Source organism: Bombina bombina, chromosome 6 (assembly GCF_027579735.1).
Source record: "Bombina bombina isolate aBomBom1 chromosome 6, aBomBom1.pri, whole genome shotgun sequence".
Taxonomy (NCBI): domain Eukaryota; kingdom Metazoa; phylum Chordata; class Amphibia; order Anura; family Bombinatoridae; genus Bombina; species Bombina bombina.
The window spans coordinates 520,629,635-520,655,105 of NC_069504.1; the positions used below are offsets into that span (position 1 = coordinate 520,629,635).

Sequence of the window (25,471 nt, forward strand, 5' to 3'; positions counted from 1 at the left end):
TAACATGTACCCTGCCATTCATTTCTTGTTACAGTTAAGTTAGACAACCAATTTCCAAGCCTAAAACCCTTTCATTATAACTGCAATTCCATGTTTCCATAACAATCCCATGAAGAGAAGAGACTCCCTTTTATCTTTCATCAAAATCTCATGTATAGCAAAGAAAAAATAGTTGTGAAAAACAGTAAATACTAACTGCATGTAATGGAGAGGAGAGAAAATTCCTAATATTTTACTTCAAATTCATAATGAAAAGCTTATTAAGTCAATGTTATATAAGGAAGGGGAGCACAAACAAATAGTTGTACCTGTTACATAATATAAACACAATACAGGATGTGTGTGTTTGATTGTACGTGGGCTGGAGCCCCACATGCTAGCGCTAGATGACTGGGTTACAGCTGGTAATGTGTATTTTCAAATGAAAGTGATCACTTTGCATTTGGAAACAATAAACCTATTAACCACTGCATACAATCATTTAGTGGTGTCTGTGGCATGTACACATCAAAGAGAGAAGTCAATAGAACATTTTACTTGGCTAAAACAAAAATACTGATAAAACTTATTATTATTATTATATATGTTATGTTTTTGGTTTTTATGTGATGTTATGTTTATGTCTTGCTATTTTTGCTGTTTTGTAAACTGCAATTACAATTCAATGAAGGGTTAAAAAATAAGGGGTTTTACTTCATATATAAGAATAACCCCAAGTGTCTACAATAATGATAATAATTAATGGATACATAAAAGGAAAAAAATGATTAAACAGAGACTTATTCTAGTACAATATCTGAATGTAACAAGTTAGCAACTGTTAAATTAAACAATTTATATCCATATACTTATCAATATCCTAAATACACAAAATCAACACTATTCACTATAGAGGATGTATATCAAATCTAAACAAAGAGGAATTTGCACTAGTTTTAGGTAAGGTTCAGTTCTTAAAATTCCTGAAACACATCTTGTCAGAAAGATAGAATACTGAGTTACCCAAAAGTCACCACATATCACCTTATCCCCCATTCTTCATAAACTTTTTGTGTAGATGTTTGTGAATTTAATTTCATGGAGGCTGCAATCACCTACAAATCTGAGGTCTTGCTTTACCTTCTATTGTCTTAATACAAAGTAGCCAGCCTTCATAGGTATGTCCTAATATCCATAACAAAATTAAAATCTGTCTTTAGTAACTTTAGCTCATGTTTCATTCCTTAGTATTTTTGTGTTTTGCAGGCAATAAGATGCACCTTAGTAAACTGTATCTGCCTTGGTTTCAAACCTGGAAAAATAAACCACCGCCACTGTGAACAATGTAGACACGGATGGGTAGCACATGGTAAGCTTTTGCATTTAAACTTTTCTTCCAAAGCCAGTTCTGCGCTACATGCATGTCAGGTGTATGGATGTTTATAGCTACTTGTTTTTTCTTATTATTTCCAGCACTGAGCAAATTACGGATTCCTCACTTCTATCCCACCAGCCAGGTGGAGATTGTTCAGTCAAGTGTAGTGTTTGACATCAGCAGCCTTATGCTGTATGGGACTCAAGCCATTCCAATTCGACTGAAAATACTGCTTGATCGTCTTTTCAGCGTTCTCAAACAGGAAGAGGTCTTGCAGATTCTTCATTCTCTTGATTGGACACTGCAAGATTATATCCGTGGTTATGTGCTGCAGGTAATCTGCAAACTATCTCCTGACCCTCTTACAGTTTCTTTTGGGGAAGGGGGGGTTGCATATGGATTTGACTGGGTCATTTCTCTGGAATGCTTCCTGTACATGACTGACAGCAGTTTTATATAGGCAGCACAAATGCCTGATCTATAAGGGATGTTTGCAGCGTAAAGAGACATTGTAGTAAAAGAAAAACTTTACAGATTTTGATATTGATAGTGCAGTTAAAGAACAATGAAACCATTTTTTCCCATGATTCAAAAAGAGCATACCATTTTAAAGAAAGTTCCATATTTGCTTTATTCTCTTAATATTCTTTGTTACATGAGCAACATTGCACTACTAGGAGGTAGCTGAACACATCTGGTGAGCCAATTGCAGGAGACACCAATCAGCAGCTGTTCCCAGTAGTGCATTGCTGCTCCTAAGCCTACCTAGGTATGCTTTAAACAAAGAGAACAAAACATAAGATAATAGAAGTTAAAGTGAATGTCAAGTTTGACGAATGTGTGCCCAGTTTTTAAAAATCCTATTAAAAACAGGGGCACTTTCATTCATCGAACTTTACATTTCACTCGTTTTGTTAAAATACTTATCTTTTATTCTTGAAAGCTGCTCCAGCACTTCCCCTGCCCGCCGCAAGCCTCTTCATAAGTCGATTCCGACTTCCTCCAATCACGACTTCCCCCCTCCCAGATCAAACATTGCCTGAGGCCAACCTGTAATTGGAGGAAGCAGGATTTGTCATTGGTGACGTATGAAGAGACTTGCGATGGCCGGGGGAAGCGCTGGAGCGGCTATTAAGAATAAAAGGTAAGTATTTTAACAACACAAGTGAAATGTAAAGTTTGATGAATAAAAGTGACCCTGTTTTTAATAGGATTTTTAAAAACCGTCATACATTCGTCAAACTTGACATTCACTTTAACTGGAAAGTTTAAAAATGCACGGTCTGTCTCAGTATTTCCCGAACCCAGTCCCAAGGACCCTTAACAGGCCAGATATGAAGAGATATCTAGATATCACATGTCTGAAGCGCTACATGATAGGAAATAGTGCTGCCATCTAGTACTCTTACTAATGTATAACATTATTACAAAACTGCTGCAAACTCATTCACACTCCTCAACTTTACTTCCTGCTTTTCAACAAAAGGCAAGAAGGAAAAAAAAACATTTGATAATAGAAATAAATTGCAAAGTCTTTTAAAATTGTATGCTTTATGTGAATCATGAAAGCAAAACATTGGGTTTTATGTCCATTTAAAGGTCCTGAGGACCGGGGTTGGGAAACACTGGTCTATCTGAATCATGAAATTTTTTTTTTTTTTTTACTTTACTGTAGTATTTCCCCCCCCCCCCCCTTGCTGCAACAGCTGTACAGTTTTATCACTGCAGAATATGGGCTGTTGTCCCTTTTCCCCCTAAGTCGCACTGCAGGCAACACATAGACTCCAATGATACAGCTGCAGGCTGAGAGCTTTATTTGTTTTGTACTCTTTTTTTTTTCCAAGAAAAAAAAAACTGCTGTTTTAAGTGTAATACGGATGTATTCTTTTAACAAAAATGTCCCTTTAAGTAAAAAAAAATGGTGTGATTCCTGCTTTAGGCATTATGGAGAACCTGATATTAATTAGGGCTTCTTCATTTATCTTTGAGGTTTATTTAGTTATTTGCTCCAGAAAGATTTATTTCAACACAGTGTGTTTTTTGTTTTTATTTGATTTTAAACTTAAAGATGTATGAAACTGTGTGTAAAGTTACCCGCCAAGTTGTTCTACCCTTCTTCTTAGGATGGTTGTGATAGGTTGCATTTGACATCCCCACATCTCTGTTTTATAAAAGTCCTAGGTGTCATTTTTTCATTGTATGCTTTTGTTTAACTGTTTAGAGCATTCTTTTCCCACCCTGTTAAATACATATGCTTTTATGTTACAAACTGCTGTTGTAGATTGGAGAAAATAAATAGGAGTTCCATGTTCTATGTGAAGTGTTATATTTGAAACTATATTTGTTTGCTGCAGTTACACGTTTACATTTTAGTGTGCAACCATGAGCCACAATCAACATTTTTAGTTTTTTTGCAACCACTCAAGATAATCTGAAGCCAAATGCAAATGCTAGTGTAATTATATTGTAACTAGGTTCTAAGTATTTGGTAATAGCGTAAGAGGACAGAGTTAAGCTGCAGAAATTAAACGCCTTGTGAGAGGTTGTAGTTCCTGCTGCTTGCTACAATTATGTTTTTATGCAAAGTACCATTACTGTCTTTTACGATGGCACAGATCAATATTTAATGGCCTGGATAATCTTGCATTTTAGTGTTGGGATTAAAAATATGGAATCAATTACCTTGGACCTCTACAGCATGAAAAAATTATGATGATCCATTCTTCATCATCTTGGAAACTCTTACATGCACTGTGAAAACTCTCAGTAGGCTATCAAATACATGTCCTGTGATAAAATATTTATTGTAGTTATTGGGAAAAAGTTAGACATGGTCAGAGTTTGAAATAACTCCAACACTCAAGTGTAATTACAGCTGCGCTTTGTGAACACTGGCAATAGATCAATATCTGTTCATTTGTTCTCTGATCTTAGTTGCCTAGAAGATTATTAAATGTGCAATGAAAAAAAAAACACTTTACGAAAAGGATCAGCTAATCTAAGACCAAAATTGCTATGTGTTTTGTGTCTCTTTATTTAAGAAATGTTTAACTGTTCAGCTGCAAACAATTATATGGACGATTATGTGAAATACACTAATTGAATGTAAAAAATGAAAATAGGATGATTTTTGAAAATTAGAGAGCTAAAGTTTGGTTTACAAGTATTTAGTAAAATAGTTAAAAAAAAAAGGAAAAAGTGTGAAAACATCCCTATCCCTGGAAAAATTAGATTACTGTAAAATACTAGGTATTTAAACACAGATTGTGCCAGCAAATAATAATTTAAAGAATGTTCTAATGCGCCAGTATTCATGTATACATTTCAAGCTTAATTAATTCTCAGGATAGCTTTTTGGGAATCCTAGGAATATTTGTTCCTTTAATGTGTTTGTCCCTTATTCCATATATTGACTGCTTTTTCAGTATAGAAGTGTTTTCACAAAATACCCTACACTTGCTACCCTCCAGCTTCAGGACCCTTTGCTCTTTTTTAATGAATAATACTTACCTTCTGAGTTCCACTAATTTTCCTATTGTTATATTGTACATACTGTAATGAATAAGCTCTATAGTTTGTTACCCTTCTATAGAGCACATTATATGCATAATTTAAATATTTTTTTTATATATACATTTATTTTCATACCTAGCATATTTCTAAATTATGTTTTGTTCTCATATCCCATTACTTTATTTAGGATGGCTCAGGAAAAGTACTAGACCATTGGTCAATAATGACAGTTGAAGAAGAACTGGCAACACTGCAGCAGTTCCTTCGTTTTGGTGAAACAAAATCCATAGTAGAGCTTATGGCAATCCATGAAAAGGAAGGTTACTCTGTGCTCGTACCCAGCACTAGAACAAACTCTGACATCCGAGCATTCATTGAGAGCAGTAACCCAAGAAGCAGCCCTATTCTGCCCTCTTCTCTGGACAAAATGTCTCCTTCCTCACTTCACCCGTTTGAGAACATGATAAACAATATGGCTTTCACATTACCTTTTCAGTTTTTCAGTCCTGTTCCTCCCCCACTGATAGGTTCCCCACCAGAAATTCCACTTATGGAAAGAAATCAAGATCGAGGCAATGAAAGCAAACAAGATGTCCATATATCGTACTCAGAGAGCAGCTTCTTAACTTCTAGTTCTGCTTCATTTATTTTGGAAAATGAATCCAGCATAAGCGCTCAAGATGTCATTGCCAAAGCAGATGATGACAGCCCTTTAAGTGACTCGAGTTCACATAACACAATGGCAAACTATGACATGTCATCAGTTTCTCCTGAAAGTAAACTAAACGCTGGAGACAGAAATAGCACAGGTCCTAGAAAAGGTAGAGTCTTCTGTACTGCTTGTGAAAAGACTTTTTATGACAAAGGGACATTAAAGATACACTATAATGCTGTCCATCTGAAGATAAAACATCGATGCACAATTGAAGGTTGCAATATGGTATTTAGTTCACTGCGAAGCAGAAATCGTCATAGTTCAAATCCTAACCCAAGGCTTCATATGCCAATGAATAGAAATAATAGAGACAAAGATCTACGGAACGGGTTGATTATATCTGTTTCTGAGGAACACAAAAGACTTGGACCAAAAACCACAAGCTTAGATAGCAGACATGCCACTAACTACAGCAATACTAATTACAGCAACTCTGGTGTCGACCCAAAGTTACAACCTGGTCTCCCTAATGTTGGACAGACCTGTATGCTTTTTCCTAACTTGAAGACCGTACAACCAGTTCTGCCCTTTTATCGAAGCCCAGTTACTCCCGCAGAGCTTGCAAATACCCCTGGTATTCTACCATCACTGCCAGTTGTCACGTCCTCTATTTCAGAAAAGTTGAATTCTAGTGATTTCCCTTTGGATACAATGCCCAAAAAGAAATCTCGAAAATCCAGTATGCCCATTAAAATCCAGAAAGATACTCTTGAAGCACCAGATGAAAACACAGAGAATGTTAGTTCTGAAGATGACATCCCTAAGCAAATAACTAGCATGTTGACTTTTGATACATTTGATAAAAGTGGAGGGAGTCCTGTGTCAAGTGGGCAGGAGAGAGACCTCAGACTGTCGTCAGTATTATTTAAAACAAATGAAGCTGAAACACAATCATTTCAATCTAGTTTGGCTACAGATTATCAGAACACTTCTTCAGACTCTGAAGGTGAATTCCATCCACAGGAGGAAACTAATCACAAACAAACCCTTGTGTCAAAAGAGGACTTCAACAAAAATAAATATGAACAATCTAATCACTTTAATGTTGTAAGGCAGCTGCCAGAATCTTCTCTGCATAATAAAGAACGACCAAAACATACAGATTCTGAGGACAGTACCGAATTTCAGCAGTACCCTTTGAATGGGGGACTTTATGGTGACATTAGTAATAAGACTTCTGTTTTTGAAGACTCTGCGGACCTAGAACGAGGAGACGTGTTTCATGAAAGTGCTAAGGATGAATGTCGTTTCCACTGTGAAATATGCAAAAAGGCATTTAAAAACCCTTACAGTGTTAAAATGCATTACAAAAACGTGCACCCCAAAGAAATGCATTTGTGTACCATTGACGGTTGTAATGCAGCTTTCCCATCTCGAAGAAGTAGAGACAGGTAAGACTTGAATTTCAAAATAGTATTTTTCCTTTTTTTTCTATTCTTGCATAGCAGTGGCGTACTTAGGTTTTGTGCTGCCCTAGGCACTAAAAATTCTGCTCCCCCCCCCTCTCCCAAAGGTTTTAGGCCTTTTTTTCCTTAATATTTTTGTTGGGTCAGTGTGTAAAATGTTTTTTGTTTTTTTTTATTTTCCGTAACAATTCAAAAGAAAATGGGCTAGCAAAACACTTGAATACAGGTGGGTTGAATTGCATGCATCTCATACCATTTTCTTCCTGAGAGGAGGGAGAGAAAAGAAGGGGAGAGGAGAGATTGAGGGAAAGGAGAGAATTAAGGGAGGGAGAGGGAGAGAGAGAGAAGAGAAAAGAGGGAGGGGAAGAAGGGAGCAAGGGAGGGAGTTGAGAGAAAGGAGGCAGGGAGAGAAAGAAAGAAAGAAAGAAGGAAGGGAGTTGAGGGAGGAATGGAGTTGTGGGAAAGAAGAGAGAGAAGAGGAAGGGAGGGAAAGAAGAATACACTATGAAACGATCACTGCCCTTCACATGCAACAACATACAGTAATTACCATCATTCAAGTAAGGAAACGTTTTAAGTGTCTGTTTACTATTTACTCCGTGGGTTCATGAATGCAGAGAAAGCTAGCTATTAGTAGCTAACATACATTAGCGCTGAGAGTTTATGATTATGACATCACAAGCTGATCTAAGCAGTGCACAGACGCATCCAGTCTGTTTGTTACTAAGACCTGCAATAAGCACTGTGTCTCACAGACCCACCACAGCTGACAAGGGGAGGCAGCATATTGGCACAAGGTCTTCTCCTCCAGCCTTACCTTTGTAAGCATTTCCCCGGGCAACGGTTTAAAAGAGTACTGTCTGTGAAGAGCAACCTTAATCAACGCACATGCCTTGTCTTCTCTGTAAAAGCCTGCCCTTTATCGCTCACTGTACTGTGCGCTGGCTTTTAAAGAGAGGATAGGGCAGATGTGCTGACCCTCCCAAATCTGCCCTAGGCACTGGCCTTGTTGGCCTAGGCCATAATATGCCCCTGTTGCATAGCTCTAAATTAGAAAATGAATATTGCAGATATGAAACTTATTTGTTCAGAAATGCTGGTGAGTTACTACGTAAACGTAGCCAAACACTAACTTGCTGAATATAAAAAAATAAAATAACAATAATAAAGGTTTACTTTTTAATAGTTGAAAAAGATTAATTTCTTTAAAGGGGCATTTTAGTATAAAAATAACATGCTGAATTTTATTTTAAAGGAGATGTACTGTACTATCTAAAAGAGAATATTTTAAAATATATCACATGGCTTTGGTTTGGGAAAATTAAATAAAATTTGTGCTATATACATTAGTTTTTTGTTTTTTTCTATGGGAGTTTTTCCTATCACACAGGGATGAGTAGAGTCTCGGAGACCCAGTTAAACAGAATTATGCGCTTCCTGTTTCATACTAAATTTAAACACCTTTTACCTGTAGGGACACTAAAGTCCAGATTCAGATAATATGTGCACTTTCTATATGCACACTTTCTGAGGCACCAGCTCCTACTAAGCATGTGCAAGAGCTTACAATAAATAGGTAGGAGATTAAAAGAAAACTTACATTTATCAGAATAAAAATCTGCTCATTTTAAATTCAGTGTTATTGCATTGTATTGTTGTTATGCCGCTCTGCTGTATTTAATAGACCTTTATTCATGCAACTATTTAATAATACACTTCCACTCTGAAAACAGAAACAAGCACAAGGCGCCTCCTAGTTCAATACTGTAATATGCATCTCCAAACAATTTCAGTGCAAAGATATGTACTCACAAACCCGGAAGCATGCAATTCTGCGGATTCACATTCTAGGAACTGTCAGTGTCCCAGCTCACTAACTCCAGGTAGGGGTAATCACCGACAGCAGCTGCAGGTTCAGGATACACAGGCTCCAGGTCGGGGTAATCACCCACAGCAGCTGCAGGTTCAGGATACACAGGCTCCAGGTCGGGGTAATCATCCACAGCAGCTGCAGGTTCAGGATACACAGGCTCTAGGTAGGGGTAATCACCCACATCGGCTGCCGGTTCAGGATACACATGCTCCAGGTAGTGGTAATCATCCACAGTGCCTGCCGGTTTAAGATACACATGCTCCAGGTAGGGGTAATCACCCACAGTGGCTGCCGGTTCAGGATACACAGGCTCCAGGTAGGTGTAATCACCCACAGTGGCTGCCGGTTCAGGATACACATGCTCCAGGTAGGGGTAATCACCCACAGTGGCTGCCGGTTCAGGATACACAGGCTCCAGGTAGGGGTAATCACCCACAGTGGCTGCCGGTTCAGGATACACAGGCTCCAGGTAGGGGTAATCACCCACAGTGGCTGCCGGTTCAGGATACACAGGCTCCAGGTAGGGATAATCACCCACAGTGGCTGCCGGTTCAGGATACACAGGCTCCAGGTAGAGGTAATCACTCACAGCAGCTGCAGGTTCAGGATACACAGGCTCCAGGTAGGGGTAATCACCCACAGCAGCTGCAGGTTCAGGATACACAGGCTCTAGGTAGGGGTAATCACCCACAGTGGCTGCCGGTTCAGGATACACAGGCTCCAGGTCGGGGTAATCACTCACAGTGGCTGCCGGTTCAGGATACACAGGCTCCAGGTCGGGGTAATCACTCACAGCGGCTGCTGGTTCAGGATACACAGGCTCTAGGTAGAGGTAATTACTCACAGTGGCTGCTGGTTCAGGATACACAGGCTCTAGGTAGAGGTAATCACTCACAGCGGCTGCTGGTTCAGGATACACAGGCTCTAGGTAGAGGTAATCACTCACAGCGGCTGCTGGTTCAGGATACACAGGCTCTAGGTAGAGGTAATCACTCACAGCGGCTGCTGGTTCAGGATACACAGGCTCTAGGTAGAGGTAATCACTCACAGCGGCTGCTGGTTCAGGATACACAGGCTCTAGGTAGAGGTAATCACTCACAGCGGCTGACAGTTCAGGATACACAGGCTCCAGGTCGGGGTAATCACTCACAGTGGCTGCCGGTTCAGGATACACAGGCTCCAGGTCGGGGTAATCACTCACAGTGGCTGCCGGTTCAGGATACACAGGCTCCAGGTCGGGGTAATCACTCACAGCGGCTGCTGGTTCAGGATACACAGGCTCTAGGTAGAGGTAATTACTCACAGTGGCTGCTGGTTCAGGATACACAGGCTCTAGGTAGAGGTAATCACTCACAGCGGCTGCTGGTTCAGGATACACAGGCTCTAGGTAGAGGTAATCACTCACAGCGGCTGCTGGTTCAGGATACACAGGCTCTAGGTAGAGGTAATCACTCACAGCGGCTGCTGGTTCAGGATACACAGGCTCTAGGTAGAGGTAATCACTCACAGCGGCTGCTGGTTCAGGATACACAGGCTCTAGGTAGAGGTAATCACTCACAGCGGCTGACAGTTCAGGATACACAGGCTCTAGGTAGAGATAATCACTCACAGCAGCTGACGGTTCAGGATACACAGGAATCAGTCATGCCTCCAATTAAAAAAACTTTTATTAAAAACACATTAAGGGAATAACAAAAAAAACCTCTGTAATATAAGAGCGCCTATAGCTGAGAAACGCTTAGTTTTGTTTCATCAGGCAATTGTTTGGAGCTGCATATTACAGTATTGCACTAGGAGGAGCCTTCTGTGTGTTTCTGTTTTAAAGAGTGGAAGTGGAGTTTTTTAACCCTAAGAAGAGTGACCTTGGTGGAACATATGAACTGTTCATAAGAATTCTTTGGACATTAGTTCTTAATTTGTGACTCTTATCTTTGTGAATTAGAATATTATTATAGATTTTATTGTTATTCATTGCGCCCCTAACACCTAGGGTTTTTTTTAGACTAAATATTTAATAATGTTTAACTGCTGCTTTTATCTTACACACAATTGAAAATATTTGCATATGTCCCTTTATGCAAATTCCTTTTTTTTTTACTTTAATTATGTATTTAACCCCTTTGCAGGGGTAACACACACAAAGTTGTGCCCCTGTTCCAATATAGATGAGGATCCAGCTGGTGAACAAATGAGAAGCAGGTATACAGATGTATGCTCCAGTCACTGGCCATATCCTCATCTGGGCTAGAATAGGGTTGTTCAAGAAGTGCAAGTTTCAGTAAGTGCAAGTTTTGAAGAGAAAACAAACTTATATAGCCAGGACAAACAACTTTTTCCATTAGATCAAGTAAACTATAGTGATATTTTTCACGCAATTAATCACTGCATTGGAAATGCTCAATATAAAAATAAATGTTTTAAAGAGCATTTAAACCAAGCGTTTCTTAGCAAAATTTTCACTAGTTTGCAGACCCAACCCTTAAAAAACCCTCTTGAGCATTATTTTTATCTTATACACTGATCAAGCAATCACATTGTAGAATGTAAACGCGTTTGGCGTCTACACTTTATACTCGTGGGAATAGGATAAATCACATTTTACAGGGTTAAATGGCAGGAAGATGAGGCAAACTAAATACTTTTCAAAGTCATTTTACTCCCCATAAGGAAACATTTTTTTCTTTACCTCATTTGTGCAGCAGAGCAGTGGTTGTATGACAATAGATGTGTGATATTCCAAAGCACACGATGCAGAGAATCAAACTATTTTTGAGAACATATCGCTGAGTGTAACAATTGTATGATATAAGCTAGGGCTGGACTAAATACTGGCGCTAATGCATTGTCCTGCTTTGTCACTGCGCTGCAGCACCGCTGCTTTCAGGATTACAGACCAGGCACATAGACAAGGAAGGGCAGGCCAGCATGTGCTAAACCCTCTGTGCCAAGCACACTGCATTAAAGAGACAGTAAATGTAAAAAATAATGTTACACATAGTGCAGAATTATGTAACATTATCTTAGCAACAGATTGACAAATCAGAAGATTTGAAATATTTTATCCCCCAAAGTTACACTTACCTTGTTTCTTCTCCAGGCTCTTCTAATCAGGTCTTCTTTTCAAAATCGCTTTGCAGACGCGCTGTCGAATCACAGCGCGCACAATCATGCAATTGAACTAAATGTAGCTTGCTCCCGCTACCAGACTAGAGTGGGAGCTCGCTACATTTAGCTCAATAGCACGATTGGGCCGATGTTATTAGACAGCGCGCCTTCAAAGCGCTTTTGAAAAGAAGACCTGATTAGAAAGACCTGGAGAGGAGACCAGATAAGTGTAACTTTGGGGGATAACATCTCTCAAATCGTTTGATTTTTCAATCTGTTGCTAAGATAATGATACACATGTCCCTTTAAAGGACACACCTGCAGGCACGCAGTCATACAGTTTAGTGCAGGTTATTAGCAGTGTTGGAAATTTCCACTAGCAAATTGATGTGGGTAAGAACTTTGTCCATATTTAACATTCAGTGAACTCTCTAGCTCGAGACTAGTGTATTTTCTCCCAGAACTCCTGAACTATAAGGATTATTAGATTCCTCTGTGTGATAGTGGATGAATGGGGGAAGCATCCATTTTTACTAGTTTTAAAATTAATACAAAGTAATAATAATGTTTTGGGAGGACTCGGTTAAATAATCGGTGCCTAAATGTGAGCAGCATCTAAATTCTCCAAAACAGCTCAGCATAAGGATGAAAATGGCTCAACAGTTAAGGGGTTAAATATTGAGGGCCAGATTACGAGTTGTAGTAAATGTGAACGCGTGAGCGCAATCGCGATTTACTCTGATTATCGCAACCTCAGAGCTTTGGTTAACTGTTTTGCAAAACAAAAAAGTGTCATAAAACACATAAAAAATACATTGAAAAGTACAGTTTACCACCATCTAATAAAAATTATTAAAAAAAAAGTTATAAGGGCTCAAAGATATGAGGTATCAAGTGTTAGAAGAAAAAAATGCTGCAAAGGGCTATAACATAGCGATACATAGATATACATGTCTAAAGATGTGTGTGTATGTATATATATATATATATATATATATATATATATATATATATATATATATATATATATATAAAAATATATATTTATGAATAAATGGAACATATTCTTCTATGTAAAGAACATTGGAATGTTAAGTATTAATATTTCCATGTGAGATTAGCACACTTGAGAAAATGTGATTGGGTTTCAGCGCAAGTAGGGTGTTTTCCACTTTTCCACTCCATTGAAGTTTTTGTGGAATACGTTAATGGTGTCACGATATTCGAAGTTCATTTTTATTCTGCGTCGGGTTAGCATGCTTGTGAAAACGTTTTACTTTCAACTTGTAGAACATGCCCTACCTAACGCATGCAAAAAGCTTACTTCTAGCGAAGTTCATTTGGGAGCGATTAATAGGGTGCTACACTTATACACTTAGGGCTAGATTACGAGTTAACGATTAGGTTGCATAATATAATGGGCACCCTCCTGTTGTAACCTAGATTTCCCTTTTAAAAAAAATCATATTTCCTTCCATAAGGCAGGGAGAGTCCACAACTTCATTCCTTACTGTTGGGAAATACAACACCTTGCCACCAGGAGGAGGCAAAGGCACCCCAGCCAAAGGCTTAAATATCCCTCCCCACTTCCCCTATACCCCAGTCATTCTTTGCCTTTCATCATTATAGAAGGTGGCAGAGAACTGTCAAAAGATTTGGATAGTCCTGTAATTGGTATGTTCCCTTCAAGAAAGGACTGGAGTTTTAAGCAATCATTTCAACCTCTCAGTGAGAGTATTGATGAAAGTTAGTCTGGAGATGCAGGGAAACCCAACCATACTGTCTCTAACAGCTCATGAGCAATCGGTGTTGACGAGTTTCACTGCTTGCTGTTACACACTCAAGTCCATTTTAGAAGTGCTGCTGCAAGATTGTTACGCTTGAGAGGCTGTGCCTGTTCCACAGCATGGATCCTGGAGCGTAAGACTTTTTTTATATATATACACTTTAAAACGCTATACAGGGTCACAGTGTGACTCCTTCATACCTCGATAGGATCAAGGGTTAATATCTCCTTCAGGAAGATTATTTGAACAGCTTGGGGATTTTATATCTGCTTAATGTGAGAGTTTGTTTTCTCTTGTAAGGTGTATCCAGTCCACGGATTCATCCTTTACTTGTGGGATATTCTCCTTCCTAACAGGAAGTGGCAAAGAGAGCACACAGCAGAGCTGTCCATATAGCTCCCCCTCTAGCTCCACCCCCCAGTCATTCTCTTTTCCGGCTCTAAGCAATAGGGTCTCTCTCGGAAGGGGTTCCGTTTGAACCTTTACATTCCATAGATATTAAACTTCTATCTTGGAAAGTTTTGTTTTTGGTAGCTATCTCTTCTGCTCGAAGAGTTTCAGAGTTATCTGCTTTGCAGTGTGACTCACCTTACTTGGTGTTCCACGCAGATAAGGTAGTTTTGCGTACCAAACCCGGTTTTCTTCCTAAGGTTGTGTCTAATAAGAATATTAATCAGGAAATTGTTGTTCCTTCTCTGTGTCCTAATCCTTCTTCGAAGAAGGAACGTCTGTTACACAATCTTGATGTGGTTCGTGCTTTAAAGTTCTATTTACAAGCAACTAAGGATTTCAGACAAACAACTTCATTGTTTGTCATCTATTCTGGTAAGAGGAGAGGTCAGAAGGCGACTGCTACCTCTCTTTCCTATTGGCTGAAAAGCATCATCCGTCTGGCCTATGAGACTGCTGGGTATATACAAAGCTATGAAGGACTCTGATACTACATTAGAAGGTTCCGCTCCTTCTGTACTGATTACTAATTCCTGTTTATATTGTGAGAAGGCCGTGGTTTGCCCGCCTGCTCAATTTTGTGCCATTTGCCTAAACACTGTTCTAAAGTCTAAGAAGGGAGACATGTCTTCTAATACCATAGCGCTATTAGCCCTTCTAAACCGTTAACCTCTCAGGAATCTGTGTCCCGAGTGATTACTACCCTTTCTACACTACCCGCTCAACACGCAGTTCCCCGCGGCTCAACTAATCCTCCATCTAGAGGGGGCTCTTTTCCAGTGGACTTTACCGCGCAGTTACAATCAGCGGTGTCTGCGGCCCTGAGTGCCTTACCTCGCTCTAACAAACGCAAGAGAAAGGTTAAGCATAGTTCTCCTGACCTAGATTAATCTAAATATTTGTTGGATTTAGCTAATTTGTCCCAGCTATCCAAGGATGAGTTAACCTCTGTAGCTTCAGAGTGTGAACTTTCTGAGTCAGAGACTTCTTTTTCTAAACCTCCTTCAGATTTAAAATTGAGCATCTGCGTTTTTTATTAAAGGAGGTTCTGTCTACGCTAGAGGTTACAGAGGCTACACTTCCTGAGGAACCTAAGATCCCTAAATTAGACCAGGTTTATGAAGATAGGAAGGGCCCTCTGACTTTTCCTGTGCCAGTTAAGATGGCGAACATTATAAGTAACAAATGGGAAAGAGTAGGAACTTTTTTTCCCGTCATCTACTTTTAGAAAATGATTCCCGGTCCCTGAGTCTCAATTAAATTTGTGGGGCTCCATCCCTATTGAAGCCTTGGGTTGGGGTGTCTTTGCCTCCTCCTGGTGGGCAGGTGTTGTATTTCCCAACAGTAAGAAATTAAGTTGTGGACTCTCCCTGCCAGGAAAGAAAGGCATTTATCTGGTAAGCATAAATTATGTTATCCTATGATGAGACCAATAAGGGAGTTATATGAATGAGTTAATAAATTAATTAAACGATAGCTGAGTCAAATATAGTAATGTTAGGCTTGTGAAGTCTGCAGTGAGTACTCCCAACCCTCTTGGGAACTGGAAAAAGGTATAGAAAAAGGCCTTTTTGTGTGTTAAGTACCTGTTATCAAGATAGAAATGGGGAGGTCACCTAAAAATGACAGATACAATAGCCCTTTCACACCTCTTAAAGGGACATGAAACCCAAAATGTTTCCTTTCTGCTTCAAATAGAGCATATCATTTTAAACTACTTTCCAATTTACTTCTTTTATCTAATTTGCTTAGTTATCTTGGTATCCTCTGTTGAAAAGCATGACTAGGTAGGCTTAGGAGCTGAAAGTTAGCTGGTAATTGGTGGCTGCACATATTTGCCTCTTGTCATTGGCTTACAGATGTGCTCAGCTAGCTCCCAGTAGTGTTGCTCCTTCTTCAACAAAAGTTAATAAGAGAATGAAGCAAAATTAATAATACAAGTATAAATTGCAAACATTTAAAATGTATGCTCTATCTTAATCATATCCCTTTAAGATTACAGTAAAGGACTTTTGAATTAAATCCTTTGTTCACTATTTTGTTCACTATTTAAGAGGACATGAAACCCAATATTTTTCTTTCATAATTCAGACAGAGCATACCATAAAAAAGTATTCTATTTTAATTATATTATCACATTTGCTTCTTTGTCATGTTATTCTTTCTTTATGCTGCCATCTTGTGCTCCTGCTAATGTAGATCATTCTTGCAAAACTTCTGCCATATAGTGGTACAGACATATGCACGCTCCTGAGCTTACCTTCCTGCTTTTCAAAAATAGATAGCAAGAGAACGAAGAAAATGTGCTAATAGAAGTAAATTGGAATGTTGTTTAATATAGTAAGCTCTATGTGAATTGTGAATTATGACAAAGAAAAAAATTGGGGTTTTGTGTCACTTTTAAGGTAATTTTTTTTTTTTTACACATGGCTATAAACCTATTGTAATGTGAATCCTTTTGTCAGGATCAGATACCAGATAGGACCCCAATAGCTTGGGAAACTGTTTAAGTATCACAAAGATAACAAAGAAGATACTTGCCTCCAGTTACAGGGTTAATAACGATAAGCCCAGCTTCAGCAATGATAATAGTTCACACAATTACAGTGATAAGTTAGCTGTATTCTGTAATGGGATAGGCATACACAAGTCACAGTAGAATAGGTTAATCCAAAATCAGAGTCCAGTAAACAAGCCAAGGTCGGTGCAGGCAGCAAGGTTCTTAAATCGGTTAAACAGGCAAATGGGTCAGGCAGCAAATGTTCACGTGACAGTGCTTTATAGGGGAATGATAATGACTGACAGCTGGCAGGAGGTGTGTGCATATATACGTCTCATTTACTGAATATGCAGCCTGACAGCAGACAGGGAGTGTTTCACTGAAGGGGGCATGCTGACATCACGATCACGCCCACAAACCTTGTAACAGCTAAGAAGCATTTTACTGAAGGGGGCGTGGTCACATGATGTGCTGACGTCACGATCACGCCCACAAACATCGGAGCGGTTGGGAAGCATGGCGGCCGCCATATTGAGGGAGTCACACTTCTCTCTGTGTGACCATCTCCTTGAGGAATCCTTCTGTAGCGATGTGATGGCGGTAAGACCAGCCGCATCATTACACCTTCCTCACAACTGCTAAACCATCCGAATGAGAATTGTATTTTGGCAGGATGGGCATACTGGACATGATCACTCAATGGTGATATTCTCACTTTTACTATTTTGCAAGTATTGTATTTTACGATCTTTACATGTGGGTTTCTATTACTATACTAGATTTAACAGTACTAACACTTTAAAGTGTGAACTTTCTCCCTCACAACATGGTATCTGCATTTAAGATGTTCAAACAAGATTGTGCCTTTGTGAATGTTTTTTTTTTTATAGGGGACACACCTTCATGTATGCTATGTGCAAACACATTCACAACCGTACGTTTTACAGTGCTTGTGTCTACGTTATTGAACTTCTAAATGGAATTGCGTGTTCGTGAATGTCAGTTCAGTAATGTATGCACAAAACTTTTGTTGTGACCTATAGAAACCCAGTCACAAAGGCACATGCAGATACCATGCTGCAAGAGAGAAGGGTCTTGCTTTACTGTTTCAGAACTATTGAAATCCAGTATAAGAAGATATCATAAGTCCTTCTAATAGAACTCTGTAGTCTCCATCTTGTTTTCAGTTCATGCCAACCCAGAAACTGTACTTTTACAAACAATAAATGTAAATACTGTAAAAAATAAAATACTCATAACAAATTAAAAGTGACAATTCTGCCCATAATGCTAAGATATATTTGGCATTCAGATGGTGAAGCAGTGGTGAGGATGGAATCCAATTACAATAGGTTCCTTTACAACTCATGATTGTACAATCCTGTTTTTTAAGGTCAGTTGTGAAGATATACTGTGATAATCACTGCAGTGAGAGTGTGACTAAGAATTAAACAATACAAAGAGATGTTCGGGTCCTGCCGATCCCCTTAGCTGTACAGGATAACACATATGTAAATTAACCTATATATGTAAAAAGTGTATTTTGTCCACTGCAGACGGCCTATATCAGGGGGGGGGGGGGGCAACTATCAGCCTTCCAGATGTTATGGACTACATCTCCCATGATGCTTTGCCAGCGTTATGGCTGAAAGAACATTATGGGATATGTAATCTATAACATCTGGAGGACTTAACCCTGGCCTATACAATAGTGCCATGTATGCTAAAACACCTCTACAATGTCTCTTGTGGCCATTTCATTGTATTGCACATGTGGCAAGATAATAGACTATTTTCAGTTTGTCTTTTAGTTGCAAAGATGTGTAAAGTGCAAACAAAAGAATATGTGATGGCACTACTAATTGTCTTATAGTGAGATTGGGCCTTAGATGTAAATAATGGGCCTTATATATAGTTAGAATGGCCCCTAGGTGCTGTGTATAAGTAAACTCATTTACAAATACAACTAAAGAATAGATGTGAAAAAGTATACACTTGTAGCACTCTGTTCTCACTTTAATTTTTATAAATTGCCGAAGGTGGTATAGTACCACTAAAAAATAAAAAAATAAACTTTATTAAATATACTTTAAAAATGTGTGCTTTAAAATCAGCTAGGGTATTAGAATTAATTCTTGTATAATACAATGATATGGGTATAGGTGAGGGTTAGTCTGTTAGCAGGTTTGCATTAATTGTGATATCAAGGTTCCTATGACAGTATGGTCCTCTCGGCACGGTAGTGCTACTCAGGATAAAATATGGGGTTTATACATTCTTGTCCCCTGATTAGGTGTGAATGCTTGGTGCAAACAATAACACTAATAATGATACCACGTCTCCTTATCCTATATAGGAGTTTGTGGCTTTAAGAGTAGTTGATATAACAGCTTTCATATTCGCCTTGTTGCAGCGTTGTGCAATAGGGATTTAAATTGCCTATAGTAGCTGGTTCTGTTATATTCTTTCTATTAGTGCCCTCATCGACATATTATTGTTCTGCTACAGCTATAGCCTAACTGGGATACTAGTAAACTGTGCTGTTGCTGAATTAGAACGTTCAAGTTACTGGTTACAGTGTTATCTGCTTCGTATCCATTAGACACAAATGCTAATGTATGTTTGCGGTTCCCACCTACAGTTAGTTACACTAATAAATATGGGTATCTATTTAACAATATTGATAACATGTACCCCTTTGTGTTACAAATAACCTAATAGTAGGCTTGGAAACATAGCCTGCGCAAGGTTGCCGCAGATTAATTCTTTGGAGATTAAAACATATTGAACCAGTTTAGATTAGACTTGACGTTTCTAATGTTATTCAATATTAAATTGCATATTGTGCCAAGTGTGGTAACTGTTGTAACTCTTAGGCCTATTAATATATAAGGTCCGCTTTGTCAACGGCTTGCACCACCATTTTGTATGAATTATATAGTAGCCTGATTGCACGACCTCCGGTTAGTGACTGTTATAGTATCATAAGCCCAAAACGACTAGCCACTAATCTGAGAATACAGTGTATGTCAGCTCAGATATCATTTTTAACCGTAATCACCACTAGGTAGCTAAAATTGAAGGGTCCCATCCGCCCTTTCCCCTGACATGTTTCGCCGGTTTACCAGCTTTTTCGAAGGCCTATCATAGGACCCTTGATATCACAATTCATGTAAACCCACTAACAGACTAACCCTCACCTATACCCATATCATTGTATTATACAAGAATTAACGCTAATACCCTAGCTGATTTTAAAGCATCCATTTTTAAAGTATATTTAATAAAGTTTATTTTTTTAGTGGTACTATACCACCTTCGGAAATTTATAAAAATTAAAGTGAGAACAGAGTGCTACAATGTATACTTTTTCACAGCTAATCTTTAGTTGTATTTGTAAAAAAGACGTGTAAATTGCCAAGTTTTTTTTCTTGAGGCGTTTAAGTTTTAAAGATCTCAAAAAGGTGTTGAAAAGTCTCTCAAAAATGGATTGTTATCACTGAGAACTTTTGGCCTCATAGTAAAAATAGGTATATTAACAAGCAGGTGAAATAGTGCTGGTGTGCACTGTTGTGATTTTGTCAAATCGAAAAGTAGCCTTTACGGACAGAAAAAGAGCGTAAAATGCCTCAGCCGATAGTGTTTTTTTTATTCAAGACATATAAAAAAATGATATATATAGGGTTTTTTTAAAACACAAAAAGACTATTATACATGCCCTGTATGCTACATAGAACATTATGAATTCAAATGGTGATAAGATAATTTTATTGCACGCAAAGCTTTGCAGGTATCTTTATTCATTGTGTGAAATTGGTGCCTATATATAATATGTATATTTTATGTATTTCAAGTGTATATCAGTTTTAATTAGAAGCATTTTTGCATTACCATAATCCCAACCATCCTGCGGGATTGTCACAGGTTGGGAGGTTGTTTTTCTACCTGCCCACAGCTGTTTATTGTCCCAGTTTTAAAGGGAAATTAAAAACCTTTTAATTACAAGACATTTCTATTGTGTTGCAGTAGAATAACATATCAGCCGAGGCTAAATGTTTGTATAACAAAATAACATCCTTTTAACTTTTGCCTTATTTGGAGGAGCCAATCTGGACTTTAGTCTGCAGATAACAAGGCTAGTTATGGTTATAAAGTTAGTATAAAATGCATTGTTTTTCAGCTAACAGTTGAAGCCAAATATGTAGCAAGGTATGCCTTGAGAAGTCGGCAGGGTGCATTTCAAGTTTTGAGAATTAGAAAATCCTCAATTTTCAGAGCTAAATTTCATGAAAAGGGCCAAAATAAATCATGAAAATTTCATTACACCTAACTAAACATTTTATATAAAAAAAGAATATCAGTGTTTACTGACCCTTTTAAGGGACTGTCTGAGCCATGCAATTTTGCCTGCCCAACACCATCCAGCCCATGGTCTGTCCGCTGCTTCACCAACAAAATGCTGATTGTCCAAATCCCACAAGATTTCTAACCTTCCGTAGCCCATAAATTCTCTGGGAAAATTTTTTGAGGTGTGCAATATACTACTATAAAAAATGCACCCAGAAGAAGATATCTCTGTTAGTGCACAAGCGACATGTTAAGCATACATCTGTATCCTGTGTGCACTCACATTCACAGCTTATCTCTATACAGAGAAAGACGGTGAAAATCACAAAACAAATTGTTCTATAGAGAAAGTGTGTGTGTGTATTGTCATTACACAGTGAGTGCTGGACCCGCTTGCAATATATTTTTATATATATTTATTTATATATGTATATGTTCTCCACAGAAAATGTGGACAGCCGGATGGCATTATGAAGTAGCTTCGTGGGGGCAGTGTAATATTTTCTAATATTATATTATTTTCAACTATCCAAAGCACACATTAATTGAATAATTTAACATAAATGCATTTAAAGATAATCTGTGCAATAAAAATTAAACATTTTTAATATTAGCTAATGTTAGTAAGTGTATGTATATATATATATATATATATATTAGTCCCCATAAGACTGTTCAAATGTGCTACATACGATTAAAGATACAAATATTTGCTCTTCAGTATGGCAACTGCAGTTTAACAGGAAGTAGACATTCAAATTGCTCAAAACTGCTCAGAATCTGTGAAAATCAAGAAGGATTGGGAAATCCTTATTAAAATGTACATGCTTAATTTGCAGTATAGATTGTTATAAAACTGCTGTAAGTTACAATAATGCCTCTTTAATGATGTTGAGGGTTTGTCATCTAGCCCTAAATAATAGGAGTAAAACCTCAATGTGTATCATATGTGCAAGGAGCGCAAAAGCACCCCATTGACTGTACCTATTTAACCTCCTCTTCAAATTACCCCTCCCTGTCTGTCCGCTTATACAAGCTATGCCCCAGGAATGTCTAACCACATCTCTGGCTCCACTCTTGCAAAATCAGTGACTCCACCCTTAGGAGTGTTTGCCCACTTTGAATATTGATATCAAGCCATGCTCAATCTTTGTAGACAATATCAATTTAAAAAGATTTCTGTGCCTGTCAAATTTTCAAAATGTAATCTGTATAGTAAATCTCTGAGCACCAAACCTATCATAATAAAAATAATGTTCTTACAGACTACATCTTTTCTAACGGTAACATTATTTTAACTGAAAATAGCCATTTGTGTGAAATGTGTGGGAAGGCACATCTTCATGAAATGGTGTAAATAACCAATATGCCTCAGAATTTGAGTTGTACTTAAGCCTCCATTTAAATATTTCCTTTACACATAAAGGGACATAGCCTATTTTTTAAAATGTAAAATAATTCACATAAATAAATTGACCGTATGAAGATACAATAATTAACCTGAACACACTTTTAATATTCTAGTATGCTAATTGTATGTTTTGTTTTGTTTTTAGACACAGTTCTAATCTAAATCTTCACCACAAGCTACTAACCAAAGATGCCCTGGAACTACAAAGCAACCCATATAACATACCATATCTTCTAAAGGACATGGCAAAGGATAGTTATCAGCACTCTCCTCTAAAAAACCCTGGACAGACCTCTGTGATCTTCAAAGGAATGAACAGAACAGGGAGTCTGGTTTATCCCATGAGCAAGATCAGAGAGCCTTGCGTGGATAGCTTCGGTAAAGACCCTGCGAGCGACAGTGCTGTGCTGGATCTAAGCACCACGTCCAGCTTTAAGTCTGCGGGCAGCTCCCATTCCTCATGGGACTCAGATGGATGTAGTGAAGAAGGTAACATACCATTGGAGGATAGTGATGAAAGCTATGAAGGATTGAACTTTATAAACCAGGAGGAGCTCTATCAGAATTTTAATCTAATTGATAGAGCTCACCAGATTCTCTCAAACCTGCCATCTGGCATGCCAATTACCTGCCATATATGCCAAAAAACATACAGTAACAAAAGCACATATAGAGCCCATTACAAAACGGTGCATCTACGGCAGCTCCATAAATGTAAAGTAGCAGGATGCAACATTATGTTTTCATCTGTACGCAGTCGAAACAGACATAGCCAAAACCCTAACCTTCATAGAAGCTTAGCAGAGTCGCCAAATGATTTGCAGTAAAATATTTGAGGCCATTAAAATATCTGAACAAAAATGATTTGACAATTTCATTTGAACTGTGGAGCAACTAGGTTTTTTTTTGTTTTTTTTTCTTTTAAAATAAAACAAAAACATTTTGGGTTAAGAATACAAATTTAACCCACGTGGTCTCTGGCTGCAATCTAGTTGCTGACTCTGGCAGACAAGGTTATGTAATTTAATTTATTTTGTGATTTAATTTTTGTGTGACTTAAAATATGTGGTGCAACTGTTTGCAAGACCACATCCCATAGTATTTAAATCAAATTATTAATTTTTTTAACTCATTTAATAGCTATTTTCAACTGAGAGGGAAGAAGCTAACCCATATTCAGTATCAAAGTGTTAGAAACAGAACCATAATTAACCTTTTGTTAAAACACTGAGCCATGCACTTAAGTTTAAGTTTAAATTTTGAGTATTTTTTAAGTAATAATGCCTCTGAATTCAGTCACATGGAATCTGTTTTTCTTCAAATTTGGTTAGGTATGACGGAATTGCATACCCTGATCATTTAAACTATTAATATTACTATTGATGTAATATACACTGTACTGGAGAGTGTTTCTACTTACTATTACTAAGGGATTAAGGACATGCCTGTTTTATTTCTCTTTTTCGATGCAATCTTTTTGATTTTCAGGGAAAAACAGAATCTTGAAAGAACGAAATGATGCATTTCAAAGTAGAGGATATGCAAACAACTATTTTTACTGAAAAGTTGCTCAAACCACTGCTGTCACGATGCCAGCTGAAAAAACTAAGTGTATCTCGCATTTTGTACAAATTATTAATCTGTGTAAGTAGAAACCTCGTCTTCTGATTTTGTACAGTTTTGATACCATGTTGTTTTTGTTACATATAAACTGTATCTGTAATTAAATGTATTTTTGTTATATAATTATATTATGCACTTATTACCATTTTTTGTATTAATGTTTTCGTCACCATTATTTTTATTTTGACTTCAGTCATTCCCTATTTTCGTATATGTAAAGTTAGCCATTCCAATTGCATGAAACTGACTGCACAGATTGTAAATACCATGCTTGTTGAATATTAGTTTATTGAATATTACTTTTCTATACATGTGTACATTCCAGTTCAACTGGATTTGTTAAAAGATTTTGATGTATTCTGTACAAAGAAAAAAAAATATTTGATTTCATTTGTGGACATTGTAGTTGTGTAAAATGTCACAATTTGTTGTTTAACTTATTCTGAAAAAAGAAAGCTGTGTATTATTTAGTAACTGGCTATGTAAAACCACTGGGAGGAAATATGTACTGTTCCATCAAAACTGTAACCACGTTAATGGCAGCTCTGAAGTGATTTCTAAAAGATGCCATTCATTTTCAAAAAACTATTGTTGCTTAAACATATGCAAAGAGATTCCCTTTTGTTCTGTAGTTCTCTGTTAAATGACAATAATAAAAATACTTGGTTACTGATAAGTATTCTAAAGCCTTAAAGAGTGTTTTGTCCTACTTTTAACAGGAAAATGTTAGTTCCTACACATTTTTTTAAAGTTGTGTACTTTGAATGTGGCACATTTAAAGGGACATTAAACCCAAAAAAAAATCTTTCATTATTCAAATAGAGAATACAATTTTAAACATTCCTATTTACTTCTATTATCTAATTTGCTTCATTCTTTAGATATCCTTTGTTTAAGAGATAACACAAGGGGGCCTATTTATCAAGCTGTCAACCGCAAATACGCTGGAATTCCGCAGCGTAATTGTGGAGAGCTTGATTCGCCTCATTTATCAAAGCGTACAGACCGGCAAAAGTAGAATTTTGTGACGTAGCATACGATCCGCCGGTCTCAGTCCGACACAGACCGATGCTTGCGTCACTACAGATGTTCCGAATGCAAGTTCGGCAATATCTGACTACTTTTGCAAATTATCAAATTTCTACCAGGTACGCTCGGCATTATTACGGCCCAGCGTACCTGCTTTTCAATCCGCCACCCTGGAGGCGGCGGATGCCATAGGAATCAATGGGAGTCTGAAAGCAGCAAAGCTTATGTTCGCTGCTGCCCGATATCCCATTGATTCCTATGGGAGAATAAAAGATATGTTTACACCTAACACCCTAACATAAACCCTGAGTCTAAACACCCCTAATCTGCTGCCCCAACACCGCCGCCACCTACTTTA

General features: G+C 37.9%; 1 protein-coding gene across 2 annotated transcripts in view; it reads left to right on the plus strand.

Moving 5' to 3' along the window:
- BNC1 (basonuclin 1) overlaps nucleotides 1-24,763 on the plus strand; it is a 40,047-nt gene extending 15,284 nt beyond the window's left edge. The window contains exons 3-7 of one of the 2 annotated variants that reach the window (XM_053717417.1): nucleotides 1,246-1,348; nucleotides 1,453-1,688; nucleotides 5,055-6,973; nucleotides 22,607-22,950; nucleotides 23,950-24,763. In XM_053717417.1, the coding sequence (XP_053573392.1) occupies nucleotides 1,246-1,348; nucleotides 1,453-1,688; nucleotides 5,055-6,973; nucleotides 22,607-22,950; nucleotides 23,950-24,023 (2,676 nt within the window). In that variant the 3' untranslated portion in view covers nucleotides 24,024-24,763. Of the gene's footprint in view, nucleotides 1-1,245; nucleotides 1,349-1,452; nucleotides 1,689-5,054; nucleotides 6,974-22,606 lie in introns of both variants that reach the window. The other variant, XM_053717416.1, reaches the window with a different exon arrangement.
- Nucleotides 24,764-25,471: the final 708 nt, after the last annotated feature.